Source organism: Temnothorax americanus, unplaced genomic scaffold (assembly GCF_048541705.1).
Source record: "Temnothorax americanus isolate GAGA-0224 unplaced genomic scaffold, ASM4854170v1 Scaffold28, whole genome shotgun sequence".
NCBI lineage: Eukaryota > Metazoa > Arthropoda > Insecta > Hymenoptera > Formicidae > Temnothorax > Temnothorax americanus.
Window position 1 is genome coordinate 513,719 of NW_027509421.1, and position 21,507 is coordinate 535,225.

Sequence of the window (21,507 nt, forward strand, 5' to 3'; positions counted from 1 at the left end):
CTGGTCGCGCGCGTCCAATGAATGCAAGAAGAGATCTGCGAGAGATTGCCCGCGTAATATGTATGTCGTACCTCGTTCCGCGTTGAAACGTGAAATTTTAGCGTTAAATCAGCGTATACGAACTACACGGCAGCGCTCGCTGTCTCCCCATTATAAACTGTGCGTTACTGGACGATGACGCGCGTGTCGAGGTTCCTCGAAGGAAGATCGCCAAAGGTTGATTATACCTAGGATGTTCTTGCGCTCGCTTACCAAACGCAATTAAAAGTCGCGCTAGAAGTTGCGACCCCAGCAAGGATCGCCAGGAATCATGGATCGCTTTGAAGAACCGCTCTCGGCCGATTGTAAATTAAAGACTCACGTAAATTGCATATCCCTCGGCATTACCGCAATCGAGCAGCTCCTGAGTGCTAGTAGTATAACGGGAAGTCCGCAACAGTCCGCGGGAACGACTAAGCATTATCGTGGAATCTTCGCAGCAATTTCGACGACCGAGTTCTGTCCTTTCTTCCACCTATTCACCAATAAATTTGCAACAGCTCAAATATAGTTTTTGTTATTCGTGCGTTGTTCAACATTTTAATTTCCTGCCCTCTATTTCCATGAGATACATTTAAAACTGTAAGATGTGCATCTCATTTTTTTTTTTTTTTTTAATTTATTATACACTGTAATTTATATTCAAAATGTGTATTTACAAAAATTTTAATGCAATCTTAAGTTCACAATTGCTTAGTTTCGTCAAGTTTACGGTCAATTAGATACACGCGCCGTGTCGGAAGCTTCGGGAAGTTCGTGGTGCGCGGCGAACCGGAAACGTAAAGTCTGCGAGTTGAAGAAAAAGAATTCGCACAAGCCGTGTCGGACAAGAAACTGTGAGAAGTCCGCGAGACAAGATAAGTTACGTATAAATATATGGACCTAATTATCGCGTCTTCGACGTAGAATGCGATAATGCTTATCGACACGATAACATCTGACGCACAACGATAGTACTGCATTGATAGAATTGCACTCGATTAAGTCGAGAAAGTGATGAAAGATGACTACAAAATTCACGCTTATATTTCATGTAATAGAACTTTTCAATAAACTCGGCAAACCTATACATTTTTCCTTTCATATTTCTGGACGTTATAATTTTATAAAGCCTTAATACAATAAAATATTCAACAAACTGTATGTATATAATATACAAATGACATTTAATTATTGTTCGCGTCGCAGAAAGAAATAAAATACTCTTTATGTCGGCTAACTTAAATTGTTCGTTGCCTATTACACGCGGGGTACGAAAGTTTGCAGAAAAAAAGAAGCCACTTCTGATTCAAGATTCGTTCCGCCCGTGCCTTCTTGAACGATAAAATAGTCTCGTCTATCGTGGACGATCGGCGATCGCACGTTCGGGAGAAAGTGGCGAAGAAAACGTGGAACGAATCGAGCGCATTTTCTACCGATAGCTCGGTTCCCAAGGTACGCAACGCGAGCTTTTAGACGCAGGGAGACTCGAGACGAGGATGAGGTTTCTTTCTTCGATACGCGCGGCACGCTCGTCAGCTTTATAAACACTATTTCGGCTGCTCTCTTAAGAACTCCCTGCATCGCGACCGGTTCGTAAAAATCCAACCGACGTATTCAACTCGTACTCGCGCGTTGTTCGTCGAGTGCATACGTATATGCGCACGTGCCGAATTAAATCGGCGCCGATCCGCAACCGCGATCAGCCCGGCCCGGCTCGGCATGTCCGCAACTTTACGATCGACCGAAAAAAGAAACGGCCCGACCGGCAGAACGTATAACATTGAAAGCCGACCCGAGAATATGAGCGAACGTAAAGATTTAACGGGAGTCGTGTGATATACGACTCGGGAGGGATACTGGACCTGTGACGTCCAGTCAAGACAATCTGTACAATTCGCGAAAATTCGAGGCAGGTCGAGTCAGGATGCGATAAAACGGGAAAAAAGTAATTTCAAGAACGAAGAAATATAAGAAAATTTATGTACGCTTCGCGATACTCGCTATTGAATGTTACCGCTATTATTGAAATGTTATTGCGTTTCGATACCCCGAGGGTTGAATCAAGGAGGCTGTCGATTGGAAGCAATTTCCGCCGGGACGCGGAAGGTCGACCGGAAAAATTCACACATCGAAACGATAAAGGAAGGCAGAATGATGTTCTTTTCTTTATGAATTGTATAGGCGTAACTGTGATGACGATTTACAAAGGCGATTCAATCTGCACTTCCTGACGAGAGAGGTCGAGATTGGACAAGTGAACGGTAATATATATACGGTATAATATAAGTGAACGTACACACATGGTACACTTGACTCAAACTCCGCGCTAGGATTTAGTATATGCGGCCTTTTTATTTTCCCAGAACAATGTAGCGTTGCAACGCAAACCGTCATGTGAATGGCTAAAAGTGCCATACCCGCAGCTTCTGGCGTTTAACTGAAACAAGGAAAGCGTCGAGATTCGGCCAGCCTAGCTTGGAGTCGTTTAAATGCTGGATATTATTTACCGCATCATCTGCGAAATTCAGCTCGAACGTGCTCCATTACGAAAATCTCTGCTTCTGCGAACGCGTATTTCGGCGAGAGGGATTAGGTACGCGTTAGAGGGATCGCTATCGGTCGCCATTTTACACGAACGCAGTTTATAGCGGATCCGTTGCACTTCTCTGTCGCTGGCACGCTGACCGTGCTAGAAATAGAGCCTTGGCCCCCATGCGTCAGGCATGCCAAATCGCGAAGGGAGAAGAACGAATGGCCATCGGTCGACAGTGTCATACAACAGGATCTCTCTCGTATCGATTTTTTCCTCCTCGGTCCGGACAAGAGAAGTCTCGGCTCCTCTCTCTTTTACCGCGGCGCAAACTTTGTCAAAAAGTCCTCCTTTTGAAAGAGAAAGAGGAGGAGGAGAATGGAGAAGAAGAGGCGGAAAGAGAACGTACAGAGGTACGAGAACGTTCGATCGAGGGTTATAAAGTTTCTCCCTCTCTCTTTCGGCCAGCTATAGCCAGCCAACCACCCTCGATCCGATATATCCTACGGCCTAGGAGCTTTCATTTATTTACCGGCCAGACGCATTTCCGTCGTTGAGTGATTAATGGCGCGCGGGTTCGTTTAATAAAGTTTCTCCGAGTAAGTCGGTTTACCCTGAAAAGCCTCGGCCGTGCCGTTCTATTTATAGTCACTGCTCTCGCGCTTTTACGAGCGCTTTTACGAGCGCGCCACGCGAGTCGCCGCGCCCGCGCCGCCGCCGCGTACCGATACCGCGGATATCGATGGTATAAGTACGAGCGCGCGCGATTCGCTATAAACGTGCTCTGATTAATATCTGAGAATTTAATCGGGGTCCCGAGTAAAACGCATTTACAATGATGTCTCGGGCTTGACATCTAAACTCGGGAGGCGAGAGCCCGCGGGCAATTTCGTCCCGCGAACTTTGTTGCCTGAAGCAACCGTTTACTGCGTGTTAAACGCTGCTGCGACGGTGACGTGATTCAAGTTCAAGCAGAGAGCTAAGATGAAAGTACGGCGGCGATTTAATTATCGAACGGAGATTCGCTTTATTCGAGGAAAAACCTCGAAAAAATCTGACGCGGGAACGTATCAATCGGGCGCGTCTCATCGAGAAACCGCCATCATTCCGAGTGCAATATCAAAAAATCGAGACCGCTGAAATAATTCGCTCGGTCGAGAGGGTCTGCCCCGGCTCATCCTCTCTCCCGTTGACATCCTTCAACCGCGATCGAATGCGCGCATCTGGAAAATCGCCAGGATCCGATACGGAGAGTATCGCGGATCTCGCGCGCAGTCGGAAAACTCGACGTCGACTTTTTCAGGGGGGGCGTGGGAGAAACGGAATACGAAAAGGAAGAGGTAAAAAAAAAACACAGAAAGAAATGCAGAAACGAGGTGGTGTATACGGTATGCATTCCTCCCGTCGCCGGAAGCTAAAATCGAATTCAAGGCCTCGAGAGAGGCGATCGATCATCATCCGCCTCTGCGCCCGCGCTCTCTCGCATTTCAATTCGTCCTTTTCGTCTCGGGATGATGCGCACTCGCCCATAGGCAGCCTCTGGCCTTTGCTTCTCTCTTTCTCTCTCGTCCCGCCTCGCATCGGGTTTTTTCTCCTCCTTTTTCCTCGGAACGAAACCGTATAACGATCGCGAGCGCAAATCACATCGGTGCCTGTTCGCGTGCTAAGAAAATGCCCCCCGGTAGAACAGAAGGAACAAGAAGCGGATATATAGCGCTAGAGCGAAGGAGGGAGAGAGAGAGAGAGAGAGAGAGAGAGAGAGGAAGGAAAAAAGAGACGCGGAGAGGAAGAGAGCTCTCGTGATTACCAATCTTCTGAGAAACCGTAGAAATTCGACGAAAAAGTTTTGCAATTAAGGCACAACGTCTGAAAGGAGGTTTAGAGGGAAGAGAAAGAATGGAAGAGGCGAAAGAAGAAAAGAAAAAGAGATAGAGAGAGAGAGAGAGAGAGAGAGAGAGAGAGCGCCGAATGCATCGAATCCGGAGACAGAACCTAGGCACGACCGAGTATGTATGTATAATACCGCTAAGGCGGTAAACCGGTTCTTGACCTACCTGACATTTTCTTTTGTCTATAGCTGACTTACGAGCCGTTTCAATACGGCTAATTAAATTCGGTGGCTTGCAAGCGACTTATAGCCGTTCCTCCCATCGTGTACCGTCCAACCATGAAGCGAGACAATAAGCCGTGATGTATAAATAATCAAGAAACAATCAGCTTTTTTTCGATCAGAGAAATGTATCAGTATTAAAATTAATTAATAAACTACGCGTTCTACTTATTTAATTTAAATAAATATTTAAAAAAATGGATTCGAGCAGTTTACAACTGCGTGGAAAATAAGAAACGTCTATTTTATCCTTCCCACGTTTAATGGGTTAATCCGTTTTATCTTTCTCGATTAATTCCCCGAAAATTACTTGGTTACGGTTTTCAGTATTTCAGAAAGTATCGCCGTCTCGACAGCTGCCGTTAACGAAAAATCCATCTTAAATTGTCGAGAGAGAATCCGTCATTAAAATTTAATGCGATGGGAGCGGCCCGCTCGTCGCATAATGTTACACGTTACACGCAATTTTCAGTAAAATGACGGCATGACAATATGCAGAATACGTGAGTGACACCGAGAGGCCCTGAAATTGCGATGCGGCGCGTCTCGAGGAGGCGAGAGATGGAATTTATTTCATCGATTTTACACAAGTCGCGCGATTCAGTCGACTTTGAAATCCCCCCCGCCTGCACAATGCGAACACCGTGTATGTCCTTTTGGTTGGAAGGAGAGAAGGGCAAGCGCACACGGGAAGGGATCGCAATCGCGACGGCGGATAACTGCGGCAGCGGCCAAAAGAATAATCGATGCTTCCGTGCTTATGGCATCGTCCGCCGTATATTACGAACGATTCTCGCGTTGTGATGCAAATGCCGGTTCGGAGTCGACGCCGCGTGAGAAAGCTTTAAGAATCTATGAGCCGTGAATAGAGCGCCCGATACGATAGAGGCGATCCCCGGCGATGACAGGGAAATAGAAATAGGAGAGTTGTGAGAGAATGACAAAACACGCTCCCGGAATTTTTATCGTTATTTCATGCTCTACGTTTCGATCTCGCCTGCTTTTCGGACTTTGCTTCTCGCGCGCACGGAGTGCACACGGCGGATATATAGGTAGCGCGATCGAGAACGGCCCGTAATTTCGGCGACTTTTTGACTCTCGACGCTCGACGGAAAAAGTGAAATGCAGCATCGCTGACACCAACCCGAAACGTTCTCGCGCATCATCGAAATCCGAGCTGTACCGGAAACTGTATCGGCTTTCGTGGCTCGTATTTTCACCCGATTACATACGCGCATCTTTTCACCCGTAACCCCGTATCTAAATGTGGAAAATAAAATAGCTTTTACGATAATGTTGAACACCGAGTGACGGTGGCGCGCGAGAGGATGTGGTTTATCTGGTCTTTAGGCGATCGCTAGCAATTTTCGTCGGATCGTGATTATGTGACGTAATAACGACCTTACGCGAACGTCCGTGGCCGACTTTCGACATCGGCCTCTCTTGTCAGCGTGGCGGAGCGCACGAACGCATAAAATCCACGCGCGGGTTCGATCATACGTGCGACGGGACGATACTAAACGGGATCGCACGAAGAACGACGCTGGACCGTGTGCGGCGACGGGACTTCCGTGCCAAGTCCGTGACGGATGAATTTCGTGTTGACAGTCCGTATTTATTATAATTTTAGAAGCTACGCATCGTTACTATATGATTCGTCAAATATATGTGCATAAAAAATATTTAAAAAATGCAATAAAAGAATTATAAAAGTTGTTTCCTTCATTACGCAATCTTGACGGACTGAACAAATCGAATAATGCGAGGGATCGTTAGAAGAAATCTCAGAACGTTCGCAAGGTATATTGCGACACGTCGATCGAATCAAAGTTTCCACACTTCTCATGTCTGGTCGAAGAAAAAATTGAAAATTATCGAGAATATAGCTGCGGGATGTGAGAATTTCACCAAATTGAAACTCGCGCACGCGTCACGCATGTTCAACAGACCGTTATCTCAAAAACCTTTTGCGCGATAACAGCGGACCCTCAATAACGCGTTACAAAAAGGCAGGCGCAACATCCTGATAATGCTCCGCCGCTTCTTTTTTGTTGCACATAGCGTGGCACGATAAATCATCGGCTCGCCGCGCATGATCGCGCGATCAAGATCAGAGCCTCGCGGCAAAACACGCTTTAATATTACATCAAGATATTGACGTAGCAGCTGGTAATTTTTATCCAGACAGCTTGTTTTCCAGACTGTTCAGAATGTAGCATAAATTCTTGTAAATAGAGATGGCATACAGAGCTTTCGTTGGTATAAAAAGGTTACTAAGTTGAATCAATAAGATCGCGAGTTGCACATTACCGACTTCCCCTCACTATCGATATAACGGCGCTATTAATCAGTAAATAGATCGTAACCATAGCGCTGACGCTCATATATACGTGACGCTCTCAGCGACAGCTTTTAAATTCTCTACGCGTGACTCGCGTGTCTTCGTGTCTTCGCTTTCGTTCGGCAGCTCGATTAGTGAGCACGTAATAATTCTCAGCGTCATATATCTCGAATATTCTGAAAGTGAAGAAAGGAAGGAAGTGCGTATCGTATCCATCCGAGCTTCTCAACTCTGGCATCCACCTTTATTCGAGACTCTCAGTCTCTGATTCGGTTTCCCGAATCGATGAATAATCAATCCGTTCGTTTGTCTAGTTGCGTTTACTTTTCAGTATAAACAGTGTTAACTTTAACTTTAACTCTTAATTCTGAGTGATTATTATTTTCAATTGAACCAAAAGCGTAATAGAGATTCTTCTGGATCTTAAGTAACTTGCAAGGAATTTCCTTTATCTTTTGTGTATGCTCTGTTTATATTCTTTTTTGGTAATTGGATATATCTGTATATAACGTGTATGAGTTCAATGATGAATTGATCCGTTTGATTGTCTGAAATGCTCTTTCGGCAAGACTATTCCTACTTTTTATTTACATTTCTATTTACCTTTATCATCTTAGTCAGGAATTCAATTGTAAAGCTTGCTTACAATCATCTCAGTGCTTAATATTAAAGAACGGAATAGGATTCTTATCGTCGTTGAATTTAAAGATTCTTATTTTAAGTATTGTTCTCAATTACTGAATTATTTATTTATGAAATTGTCATATTTACTTAAATGTTTTTTGATTATTTCCTCGAATAATTATCGAGAATGTGTTCTATAGTATAAATGAAACTCTGTCTGCTGCAATATAGCGCATATGTATATTTCGTGTTCTGCCATTCGCATATTTATATCTTTTAATTGTCATTACAACCGAATTAAACATTTAAAATTCGTACACACTTTGTCGATGTTCTGTTCCTTCATCTACTAAATAATAAAGGTTTTGTTTTCTCTAATCGTACACAGACAAAAGGAAAAAAATTCTTATTTAAATACACTACCTTTATAATAGCGAAATTTAAAATGTCTTAAGTATAGAATGTACAAATATTCTCTTTTATGTAAAACGGAAAAAAATTCTATAAATATATCATGTGTTTTATATAATAAATATTGTATATAAATAATTTAATTTGCGTAAATGACGGAAGTAATGAAAGTTCGGCTCGTTCAAGTTACTATAGCTAAAAGTTGGAGGCACTGTCCCTCAGAAAAAGCAGCACACGGCTAATTGCCGGCGCATTAGCGGCACAAAATTTCGCGATCGCCGATTGGCCGGTGAAGATTTATCGTCTGTGAAAGTGTTAACCTCGTGGGCGTTCGTGCTCGTTTCTCGACAATCGTCGTAACGCATCGTTAGGCACGGTAGCTCGCTCCTTAGGCGGGCATTAGCCGGTAGAAATGGTCGCCCTGATAACTCCCGATGGCTTCGAGAGAAACTTACGATACTCGTGGCGCGCGGAATGGAATTTCGCCCACGCCGCCGAGCGGCGACGACGACAACGGCGGCGACGACAACGGCGGCGACGACGCATCGAAGAGCTAACGCAATAAACGATGCATTAAGTAGAAGCGGGCCCGCAATGACTGCTAATAAGTTGCGAACAACGATCCCAGGAGTGGCCACACGGCAGCCCGAGAATTACGCATCGCACGTCCGCCGCGAACATGTATTTTCCATCTCTCTATACAAAAGCAAGATATCCGAACATTCAATTCAAGCTGAATAAAAAAAAAAGCAATCATGCCGGTATTGGATGTTAAATATCGGTGTGCAACTGAAACTTTCGCGGTACTGATATCACATCGATTTGAAACGAGAAATAAAATTGATATTAATATGTCGTGCTATAAACATTGGTAATAATAATGTAATTATACGTTAGCACATTTAATATCAATTTTATTTCTCGTTTCAAATCCAGCCACGATCGTGAGCTATTCGCAGAAAGAATTAATTTCTCGTTAAGAAACGTCACTTATACCTATATCTACGTCGGAGCGTTGTTCAAGGCAAAAACGGAGGCGAGAGTTCTCGACAAAACGAGAATAGAAATTTCAGTCTTCGGTGAGCAATATCGTCCTTGTAGAATTAAGCCCTATGATACGTTCTGCGATCATACGATCGAAAAGAGTCGTCCGAAAAAGAAATTCACCGAAAGTGAACAGAATTCGCGAGAGAAGAATTCACGATGCATCGGTCGGCGGCATTGTCGAATATAGAAATTTTTCCGGTACATCGCGTGTTCTAATTAAAAACGCCGAACCGACGTACCAAACTTCAAATCCGGACGCCTATCAATTAACCTCCGCGGTCAACGTGCCGATAAAGGCCCACCGTGCAGGCCTTTTCTGTTCAAACACCGCGATAACCGCGCTATTCCCAGGTTTCCGTGTGCTTTTGCCCGCGAATGGAAACACACGCGTCCAGCCAAAATTGCGAATCCGACGGTGCGCCGCGATATACCGCGTGCATACATACGTGCGTTGTGCCAGACTTCCGCAGCAATATTTGCCCAGACCATGCGTCGGCAAAAAAAAATGTTTGAACAAACATTTTCGAGCGTGTTTTCCCTTTAATCTTTAATTATTAAATCACACGTAACGCATTCCGCTTTGATGCAACGCAATTTCGCAAACCAGTCCGCGCAATATTTCAAAGCGAGATACGAATGCTAACGATAGCTGCATGTGAAAATTTTAAATCGCATCACGTGTGATTTTGCGTTTTTTTTTATGTAGGAAGCGTCGCGAGATCGTGCCGCGAGAGCAACTTTTAGCGAAAGATTTATTACAGAGCCGTAACCGAGAAAATATATATACGTAATTATATATCGCATCAAATGGGAAATGGGAAAAGTTCCGAAGATAGCGAGAACGGCGAAAGAGATTCGCGTTGTTAGTGAGAATAGCGGCAGGGACACGGTGATCCGCAAATAAATTCGATTTAATTTGAATTCAATTCCATCGGGGCCGGTTCGAGCGGATCGCTCGCGTCGAATTATCGCAGTGTCCCTCATTTATCTCATTTTACATGCCCACATACACACACACACACACACACACACACACACACACACACACACACACACACACACACACACACACACACACACACACACACACACACACACACACACACACACACACACACACATACACACAGGCGGTGAGATCGACCCTTTTCTCGCGGTTTTTCTACATGTTCCAATAAGCATTCCTTCTAAGGTGAAGTCATGGAAATCGTAATAAACTGAAATAAATTTTAAGAGACTTCCTATTGAGTATCAAGCGAGACGTGGTAAGACTCACTTATAAGTTTTAATATCGTTCCTCTCATGATTTATTTTTTCTTATTATATATTAAATAATCTCCCGGTTTTTTTTATCTATCTTTATCTAACAATGAGAAAGTACCTCTAACTGTCGTGTAATATTTCAACAACCAGGTCTGTTGGACTTCACGCAAGTACATACAATCGAACGAGGTGACTCAACAATCGCAACTTTGTGATATATCGTATGTACATATATTAACCGCTTGTGACAGGCTCAGTTTTATAAAATCATAAGCTCCTACTCTGCCGCGTGCTCGATCATGTCTCTGATGAAAGATTTTTTTTTTTTTATATATAGAAACAAGTGGCGGAGCGCAATGAACCCGAACGAATAAATAGAAACGATAAGTTCACCGTGAGCGACGTGAATTCCCGCGTCGTCTGCTTCGTGCAACGTAAGTCGAACGATCGCTCGCGTGATCCGCGAAACGTGACGTGGAAGATGCGAACGCACGTGCGTCGAGCTTGTTATACACGTTCGCCGGCTCAGACACCGCTATCGAACGTCTCTCATCGGCTGCTCGTCGCCCCCCCCCCCCCCATAAGATGGTGCACCCGGGAAAACTGGTCGCGGCGAATGTGTGCCTCGCGACCGCGCCTCCTCGCGTGCGTATAATAGAACGGTCCCTCAAATCCTTTAATCTGAGAGCGCAAGCGAAACAACTGCTACCGCCGGTGTAGGTAGGTAGAGATAACCGATACATATTAGATATGTGTACCTATCGCGAACGGAGCGGAGCGTGGGTCAACGAATCTCAGTCTCGCCATTAATTCTCCGTTGCGCAATCCAATTTCCACCTAACCGGGAAATTATATGCATAACGCAACTTGAAACTGGGCTGGGGGTCTTTGTGCCGTCGTGAGTGCCGGATAAAATGGAACTTCAGCGATAAGTCGATACCCATAAAGCCGCGTGTGCGGTAAGAGGGTTACGTAAATCGCATTAAAATGCATCGGAGTGTGTTATATTCGAGATACAAGAAGCGAAGGAAACTTTTTCTTTTTTACGTGGAATCACTGGCTCATATTGTTAACTATCCGTACGATAGCAACGACGGTCTAACTAGCGCGCAGCCGATTGACGACGGCAGGGTCGTGCAGCCGGCTACGAGGACTAATTCCCTCTAAATGGGTTAAACAAGGCATCGCGTTCGAGACCATTAAAATTTAGGAACGTTGCCGCACGATGATCCATCACGCGACGCTGCGCGCGGCACGATATTTATATGCCACATTAGACTTCTCTCTCACGGAAATGCTAACAATAAGACACGTAAAGAGCTCCGCCAAGACAAAAGATTCCCGTACGTACTCTATCCCGCCGCTACGCTAAACGCGGCTGTCCGATTCTCATTTTCGCATCGTCAAACGCGTCTAACAATAAGCGTTAATGTTGCGAGCGGCATTAAGTCGTGGCATAAACGACAGGATCAGTTTTTCTAGAAAATTCGCTGAATGAGTAATCCGATAATCGCACATTATACGATCAGACGGACGCTCGCCTATATCGCTTAATGACAGATTGTTCGTGCGCGATGCGTATATATACGTATATTTAGATAAAAAAAGAAGTATCGAGACGTATGATTGCTTAATAAGCCGATCGACGAAAGTCGACTTCGCGAAGCTAATTTCGATGCAAATTGCAGGAAGTGCGAAACGCCGCGCGGATGCCCGACGGCAGTTTTCACGCTTTCAAATTTTTCGCGCTTTCCTTTTCGCGATACGCGAACGAACATTATCCCGTGCCTATTGTCTACGCGCGTCTGATTAAATTTTCTCCTTCCGCGACCGTACGTTTACGTTCGCGTATTTTTAACCGGGCAGAAATCTCCGCGATTTCTTTCCCAAATCTAATCCTCTTAGCTCCTGAAATACTCCGGATTTTCGATCATCTCTTTCGAATCCCACCGACTCCGGTTTTCCAATTTCCGACCGAGTGTTTCGCCGATCTGACGCGACAGCGTAATTCTCGCGAAACGTAACAATTTTACGGACAATTGCAATTCGTCATCGACGTGGGAGAAAAATTGGCTCGCGTAATCGGCAAAAGCCAATTCCGCCAGTTAGGTGCAACATCATTTTCGCGAGTGCACTCGTCGGCCATCGATCGTCCTCGCACTCTCTTCCCCTCTCTCTCTCTCTCTCACACGCTTCGGAGGCCTCCCCATGTGTAGGCGATTTTCGCTGAATTGATTGTCGCGAGGATGAAAATGATTCTGAATCTTGACGACTTACCGAACGGAATCGCAGCCGTCCTCGTGACCCCCCGGCGCTTCTTCGACCGGCGAGCGTGTCGTGGACCGCCTTCCGCTTTTCCGCACAGGCTTTCCTCCCGCTGACGGACTGCCCTTCCTCGACTGCCCCTCGGGACGTCACGTCGATTCGCACGAGCGAATATATCGGCACGCATATATACGCGCCCGCGAAATGCACCCCCGGAAAAACGCAAGCACGACGGCGCGGCGCTTCTCCCCCGTTGTTATATCACAGTCGTCATTATCTTACTCTCGACGTTCGCTCTCACCTGCCATTTGTTCCCGTTTCGCGTTCTCGTTGTGCTTCCGCAATTCGCGACTCCGTTCCGGCGGCGTTTGTCGGGACCGGCGGCGGTGGCGGCGGCGGCGGCGGCGGCGGCGATGGGCGTCGAGCTCCGCCTCGATAGATATACCTGGGCTTCCCTCGACCTAACCTAATGTATGAAAACGACACCGGCGCGAAATTCCTCGATACCGGCGGCCACGACGGCGAGGTGTTACTCGTCGAGCAGAGAGAGTGGGTGTCGTTCAACGTTCGGGTGAAGAGCCTGTGTGTTCCTGAACGATGTTTCTTCCGCCGATCGTTAATTCCTCGGTTGTGCACTCTTGATCATCTCTCTTTCTCTCTCCCTCTCTCTCTCGTTCTCTTTCTCTCGTTCTCTTCTCCGCTCTCTTTTCCCTTTTTCCGCCTGTCGTCTCCTCTTTCCTCTTTCTCTTTCCCTGCCCGTGTCTCTCCGCCTCCTCCTCGCACTTCCTTCCTCCTAATCCTGTTCCTCTCTCTCTCTCTCTCTCTCTCTCCGGTGCTGGGTCGTTCCTCGGAACGGCACCGTTACTTCCCTCCGGTGTCACAGCGCCAACTGACAGCGGCTGGTCGCTCGCCGGTACCCTCGTGCACAACGGCGGACAAAGATCCGACGGCGGCCGAAACGCGGCGGAAACGCCCGAGAGCCGGCCAGTCAGCTGGCTCCCCGGTGGCAGCCGACTGCATCGGCCGTACGCCGGTGCTGCTATCCTCCATTCCTTCGATTCGATGACGGTCGTCCACGAACTTTCCCGAGTCAGCTGGCTGCGCGCCGCATCCTCTTCCCGCCCGCGCCGGTCCCCCTTATCCTCTCGGTCCTCTCTCGACCAACCGTCCCCGGCGCGGCGCCCTTGCCTCTATCGTCGTCTTATCCGTGTCGTTTCCTCCCTCCCTCTCTCTCTCTCTCTCTCTCTCTCTCCCTCCTCGTCACCCGCGCGCAACACTCTCGCGCCGCGCCGGTGTGCAGCGTGCGCGTCCTCTCCTCTCCGGGCTCTCCGGCTCTCTGTACTCTCGCAGTCTCGCGCCGCTCTGCGCTCTATCTTACTCTCCAGGCCCGACCGGAAGCGTCACGAGAGCCCTGCCGCTGCGCGCTGCAGGCTGCGGCAGCAGCCGCTTTCTCGCCGCAATGCAATATGCAATATCCCTCGAGAGCGAAATAGCGAATCGCGTCGAACCCGAGCCTCATCGAGTGCAACCGAGTCGAATGGCTCCGTAAAACGGAGCTACTGTCGGCTCGATGACGTGGACGCGAGACCTTCCCGGCCCGCGACCCGCGACTCTCGCGCGCGCGAGTGTGCGATCGGTGCGCGCGTTGCACCGACCGCGGAGCGGCGCGCGCGACCCTATTATGTGTTTTCCTAATCGCGACCGCATATCGGCCACGGTAGGACGGCGACGGCCGGCGCGGCCTCGGCGGCCACAAAAGAACAAAGGCGGGGACTGGCCGGACTGGCGGGAGGAAGACGCGAGCCGCGTGAAAATTATGCGCGCACCGGGCGACGCGACGCCGACGGTGGAAACCGAAGCAGGAAGCGGCGAGCCTTTGCCGCGTCGCGTCGCGTCGCGTCCGCGCGTCATCCCGCGCCGGTGCAACGTCGCGGCATATCCGGTATCGCTTCTCTCTCTCTCCTGCGGTTTCGTCATCCCGCTGATTGACAGAATTTATCGGCGTGCAACGCGGCACGTAGAACGGATCTCTCTCATTAGTCAGAATTTATTTTTACCGCGGTGAGACGGAAAATATTCGCGATAGCTCAATCGCTCGACGAGAAACAAAGAAATGAACGAGCCTTAATTCTTCGTCATTGTAATCGAGAAAAATGGAGCAAAAAAATTAACTCCAGTTTTTTCTATATTTTTAACTAGATTAAAAGGGGCTGGAATTCTCAATTCGTGCAACTGACGACTGTTACAATTAACGTTCGTTTTATTGTACACACAGTACGTCATGAAAAGGAAAAAACATTATCAGTCATCTATTAAAATCTATTTAATCTATTACATAGTGTGCGAATTATTTGTTATATTTTCAATACAGCATAATTTTCTTTATTTTTTTTTAAATACCGGTTCGACTAATTGAAAATCTCGCTCGTGACTAGATCTTCGCGATCGATCGTTAGTCTCGATCTTCCGTCGATGTTGCGAGGATTTAACTTAGCTGGCCTCATTATCGCGATACCTGCGATACCACATTTTTATCCGATCCGCAATTCAATGCATATCGCTGACCGACACGCTGGAGTAATCGATTGCAACGTATCGTGCGATTTCGCACTTCTGGATTTCATCGTTATCAGTGATTCGAAGCGAGAACTTGATGAGCATCTTCTCGTTTGACTTGCGTCAGTCTTTACGTCCTTCTTATCGATATTAATTATCAGTCTTTAGTAATTTTCTCGATATATTTCATTAACAAGATAGATTGATGCGCATGTGATAATTGCATGCAAATAATTGCATGATCACGATGACGCACGTATTCGTGACATGCATTCGCGAGGAACACGAGCGCGGGGTCATTTGTTGAGAAAATTATTAAATCGTGATTTTTTTTTTTCCCCCCCGAAACCAATGGCGGAGCTTCGAAACATCGTACGACAATATTAACACAAATGGACGAGAGTGGGAGAGACCCGCGAGGAAGGAGTCAAGGTTCGTAAATGCCGCTACCGCGCGCTGACAATGAGAGAGACGATGATTCTATGTGAATTAGAAGGCTTCCCGCTGCGCGCCGCGCGGAAAGACGAACAAAGCTGAAAGAGGAGAACAAAGTTTTGCGATAAAGATCGCCGCGGCGACTCGAGTTTGCGAACCGGCAAACTTTCGGCATCGAGGGGCGACAATGTTCTTCCGGTGTCGTGCGGCGCTGTCTGGTCGTAAATTGAAACTGCGCGAATAAACGCGGGACGCGTACAGCGGAGGCCGCGCTGGAAATTAATATCGAGTCGAGTTTCGTTGAGATTGCGAGGATGCCGATTCAATTAATCGCGACGCGAAAATACAGACGCGCCCGGCTCACGATTGGCTCACAAATAATCGAAGTGCCGACAGTGATATAGACGCGAACGGTAGATTTTACAAGAGGACCTCGAAAAAAAAAGAAGAGAAAGAGAGTCGTAATTCAAGTTACTACTCGTATCAAGTCGCGCCGTCATGCAATGTTTTATGCCACTTCGACAATGGCTGTAAAAATACGTCGAGAAATCACTCTCTGGTAGAATTATTGTATTTTATTGCACGGACGCGCCAAATAAACATGGTTTAACCAACCGTGGTGCTTTTTCATGCTGAATATCGTTTCATTTTGTAAAAGCTGAGTACTATATGACTGTAATAATAAATAATATAAAGGTTCCCGATGTTAGCGCCAGTAAATGCTCTCATATCTTATCTATTAAATTTAAAAAATGACATTGTTACAGTAAAAAGAAACTGCATTAAGACAATTATATTTCAAATTCAAATTGGACCTAACAAGTTATAATATGTTATCAAGTAAAGTCTCAAAGAGACCCCTACGGTGATACTGTTTCTCTCGATATTCCTAGTTACATTATATTCTATCTATATCACATCGCCCCTCTCCAATGAAGATAAACATCCATCGATATCGTTCCCCGAAAGAAGATTTGCGGAAAGTACACACCAATTGGTCGAATCTCGGTTAAACTTTGACGACTGTTTGTAAGAATAGCCCACAAGTGCGAGCTTCGTAGCGCGAACGATCGCGGAGCTCAGGAGAGGAGGGTGAGGGTGATTATTACGAACGCGGGGAACCTATTCCCCGGACACGGGTACAGTAAGTCGTTTCTCTGGTGTGCGCACACACACATGTGGGTCTGTAGCGCGCGAACACGGGGTGCGTTCTATAAATCCCCCCATTGTTCACGCGGAGAGCGGTCAGCTACACCCCTCCCCCCCCCTCTCTCTCTCTCTCTCTCTAAAGGCGAAAGGATTGTAATTTTACGACGGGGAAAAGGTCGACCGCTGGTCCCACCGGTCCGGACCCTTATAAAGGGGACAGATCGGGCATCGGTTGCCTTGCATTGTACGAAAGCTTGCATTCTACACTACCTCCTAACTGGGTCGACATTTTTTCCCCTCCTCGCTCATCTCCCTCGACCCCTCGTCATCTACCAAAACGCTTCTCTTCCTATTACGCTCTCGAGCCTAATTCTCGCGCGACATCGCCGCGGGACAGCTGAGCGCGCCAAGGTCGAGCGAGAACGAGTTTCGAAAAAACGACCCAGTGACGCCCCGTCCTGATTGCACCGCAGAACGGCACGTGCGTTGTTGCGAGAGATTCTAAGAAAATTTAGAATAAAAAAAAGGTTTTTTTTTTTCATCTACGAGGTGTAATTATTGTCACTGTCATCAAAGTTTCTGGTTTGAAAACTGTGAAGTTGCGAATTCGTACTTATTATACTATTTTTTATGGAGCAACCATTATGCTGAAAGAAGAAAGATCGTTGTTTTTTTCGACGACGCTGTAAAAAACGGTGTGAATAAATGCACGTTTCCGAGCATCGTTTTTCCAAACGCCCGCCACGACCATGCGCGAGAACGAAGGCATATTATTATATGTTAGAAGCATGCATATCGCGATTGCGCAACGCGACGCGTGGCAGGTGCAATCGCCTTGTCACTCGAAGCAGTAGACGAACTTCCACGAAATGCGTTTCCACGAAGCGCGCTTCCGCGAAACCGCGACTTTATCGTTTAAACTGCAGCAGCGGCACCGTGCACGGAAAAATTTCATCGTCGCGATGCGTCGTTACGCTGTCTCCCCGGGAACAAAACGGCACGGAATGGAACGCGGGCACGCGATCCGTCCGAAAGAACGGCAACGGTGGTTCCTTTTTCCCGTGGGACGCAAACCGTGAGGGGTTTCGTGAAGCACCGTAAACGCGGGAATGCACCGCCTCTAAACCGCAGCGAATGACCGACCGACCGTCAATGATGAAATTCCTGTGTGAGTCCGGAGTCATCTAGATTCGGAATTCGCGTCCATGAGATTCCACGGAGAATCCTCTCACGTCGCAACTCGCAAAATACCGGAAATGTATACCGAGCACATTTCGTATAAGTAAATTGATGGAGAAAAATTTGTCGTATAAAATAAATTCATATGAGATAATTATATATTATAATTGTAAAAAATATATTTATCTGAGATAAAATAAGCAACGTAAGAAAAAATACGAATGAATCCGCCTTTGAACAGATTTTGAAGTTTGAGCGGCGTAGAGGATTGGGGAGAGATTGATTTTCTTGATCTAGCCGCGCTCGCGAAAGAACGACGGGCGTTTACAGTTGCAAACTGAGATTGCACATGAGGCAAGCCTCAGTCAGAGCGTTCTAACGTAAAATTTACGGGCGTCTCGTTTTACAAGGTGGCTCGATATCGGATACGCCGAGTGACGCAAGGATTACGAGCTTTCTCAAGCCCCGACACGCTTTCGGCCTATAAAAGCGGGATGACTAATTTCGGTGTCTAGAGATTGTGTGCAGGTGTTGTCAGGATCGATTCAACGAGCGAGGTGTCTCGGTTTAACGCGAAAGCACCATCTTGCACGAACACGTTTTCCGCCTCCGCGTGTAATACGTGACACGCGTGTGCATATCGCGCGTAATGGTTTACCGATAATTGCGGACCACGAGTAAGGAATATTACGGCTCGCAGCTATCTCGTACGTTCTAATTTATAATTTCGAAACTGCCGTCGTCACGTCTGCACAATATTCATCTTGATTACACGTGTGATACTTTGTATACAATAAATTCTTGTAATGAGCATCCAGCTAATTGATTTAAATATCTCGAAAGTTTAAAACAAGCAGTTTTGACAAATCATTATGTATTAGACACGTATTAGAAGCTAAAAACAAGTATTGTCCATCTTAGCGATGCATGAATATTTGAAGACGACGTTGAGGGCCGTTCTCTCATACGCGCATTCTTATACCAGATATTTCGTTGCCGTTCCAGGCCGGTTCTCGCAAAGGGACACGAAATTCAATGCACTCTTCAAGAGGCTCTTGCGCTCCCAAGCGCGCTGACGCAATCGCTGACGAAACAACAGCTGGACTTGCCTTCAAGTACCCTTCTTCGTACTGCGCCTAGAGAATGTCGCCACGCAAAAAGGCTCTAAACTCGTGTTTCGCAAGGCAGGCGACGTAAGCCGGACCTCTCGCAGAGCCGTCTAAACAGCAGGGATTGAAACCGAAGATTCGATGGCAGATGTGCGCGAAAAGAAAAAAAAACATAATCCGTCCATTCACGGCTCGCATGGCAATGAGACTAATTCACACTGTGGCACGAGAGTCTCACTTTTCCCCCCGCGTAAAATAATCTTCGCGTTCGTTTCACGATTCATGGGCGACGATTGGGCACGAGGCACATTTTCGCTGGCGCGTCATCGGGATTAACGTGAGTTTCAATCCCTGCCAAAAAGTTTTCGCTCTCGCGAGCCCACCCTCGTTTCGAAAACTCGATAGAAATTCCATTCCCTCGTGCCCCGCGCTCTGCGGCCGCCCCGGAAGTTTCCTTACGAATTTCCGTGCGACGGGACGTCTCGTGACGACCGGGAGGATGACTACGGCGACAGGCGCGCACGGTTCATGAATATTCACGACGGCGCCTTGGAAAGCGCGGCGGAGAGGATAGCGACAACTGGAGATCGGCGGGGGGAGGGGGCTGAGAGAGGGTGCAGTAACACAGTTTCTTCGCCATCAGGGCCAGTTGATCGTTCGTTTGTTCGTTCAACGTGCGAGACGCAACAGCCGTTGACTCTTCCCTGTTCGCCCTCACCGGACAGTTAGGGTTGGAAATATTCGAACGATCGTATCGCCCGAATAATTCAAACAGAATTGAATACGAGATTTCCTCGATTAGAGATACTTGAATGCCTGGAATATTCGGAACTATAGAGAAATCCGATAAACATTTAAACAGATTGAAAAATGCTTCGTATTGTTTGACGGAACAGAAATAGCAGAAGAAAAAAGGACAAAAAGAAGACGAAGAAGAAAGTGAAAATGTCTCTCCTTTTCTCTTGTTCTTTTTCCTCCTCTTTTCCTCCCGCTTCGTCATTCGCTCTCTAGCTTTATCCGTGTCCAGTGCGTAGCGTAAATTGGCTGTAATCGCGTTAGGGTGAGGCATCATGCCAGCCTCGTGTGCGAGCAGGGTAATTCCACTCCTACGCGACTACCAGAAAGACCGGAAAGGAGCAACCGGAAGCGTACGTTCGGATCCGCGCCCGAGGAGTTTCTTTAGTCGCCGCAACCGCTTAACCCTTCACCGTCACGCTACTCGCGTCGCATGATAGCATTTTACACCCTAAATTCAATGAAACTACGGCACTACGGAGATAAACTTAAAATCATAATGTGACCTGGAGACAATTACAGAAAATCGAAAATTTGTTTAATTTTTATATAAAAAGTTCTCTCTTTCTTTATCATTTATTTTTTATTTTAAAAAATACTAAATAACAAGTTTTCTGTTTATTGGATTTAATAAAAATAACGTACTCATTTTTTCATAAATAATTTCAATTATTATCAAGTGAATATCCACAAAGAATTGATCAGAAGAATTAAAACCGCCTTGCTTGCAAATGCACACGTCTCTTCAGTGATAAAGCGATAAAATATCATTATGATAGAAGACATAAGCCAATAAGCTGCATCGATAAGATTTTTTATCCCATTAAGATCAGGGGTAAGAAGTACTTGAGAGAGCACTCACTGCAAGATTATCTCGTCAGTAATCAATTTATCGACGACATACTCGAATAAGCATTTTTATTTTCCTCACGCTACTAATTCCAAATATATCACAACCGTTGAAATAAAGAAAGATTTATCTTACCATGTGTGTTTAAACGATTACATCAATAAATATTCAAATATCGTAACAAACGTTTATACCTATAACATTAAATATCACAAATGCTACGTGGTTGTTGCGCAGCTATGATGTGGTTACGTCACGACAACGTTAGGTATTATATCACGCCGTATCGAGCGATCGAAACATTAATTTATGCAACGCATTCAATTATCACACCTTTCTACAGACACACAGTGACTGGCGTAACTAAATAAATTAAGGATCGATCGCCGATCGTGTGCGTTTACTCGGCATTACAAAAAATTGCTTCGCAGTATTTAATATCTTCCGGCTGCGATCGCGAAATTAACGGAGAGGAGGGACAAGGTAACACCGCGCGCTGAGCAATTACCGTATCGTTACCGATATCTTGATCGTAGAATTATGTCAAGGAACGCGCGGCGCTGAAGCTCTTCTTTTGGTAATTGTTTAGATGGGGGGGGGGACTACCTTGGATGACCTTGATATTTTAGTATGTTGTCAAGGTCACCCTTCTGAGTGACCTTCAGAAGGTTTTAGCCCGCGCTCGTTATTCGTTAAAAAGTTATTAACAAAAAATGTTTCGAAAATATAGCAGCTATTTTGAGTATTGGAAGGCATAAATGACTTAATATATACATCGAAATAGTTCACGCATACACTTTCCACGCGAAACGAGGTGTCATA

At 46.3% G+C, this 21,507-nt stretch overlaps 1 protein-coding gene and 1 long non-coding RNA gene across 12 annotated transcripts in view; one reads left to right on the forward strand and one right to left on the reverse strand.

Annotated features, from left to right (window-relative positions):
• LOC143899662 (growth factor receptor-bound protein 14) overlaps positions 1-21,507 on the reverse strand; it is a 251,125-nt gene that overhangs the window by 56,458 nt on the left and 173,160 nt on the right. For 9 of the 11 annotated variants that reach the window (XM_077410092.1, XM_077410091.1, XM_077410098.1 and 6 more), the window contains one exon: positions 362-514. The exons of the other annotated variants lie outside the window; for them this stretch is intronic. In XM_077410092.1, the coding sequence (XP_077266218.1) occupies positions 362-514 (153 nt within the window). The remainder of the gene's footprint in view (positions 1-361; positions 515-21,507) is intronic. 11 annotated transcript variants of the gene reach the window in all.
• LOC143899666 (uncharacterized) lies at positions 13,980-20,766 on the forward strand. Its single transcript, XR_013257566.1, has 2 exons — positions 13,980-18,638; positions 18,937-20,766. It is a non-coding gene; the product is annotated as an uncharacterized LOC143899666 (long non-coding RNA).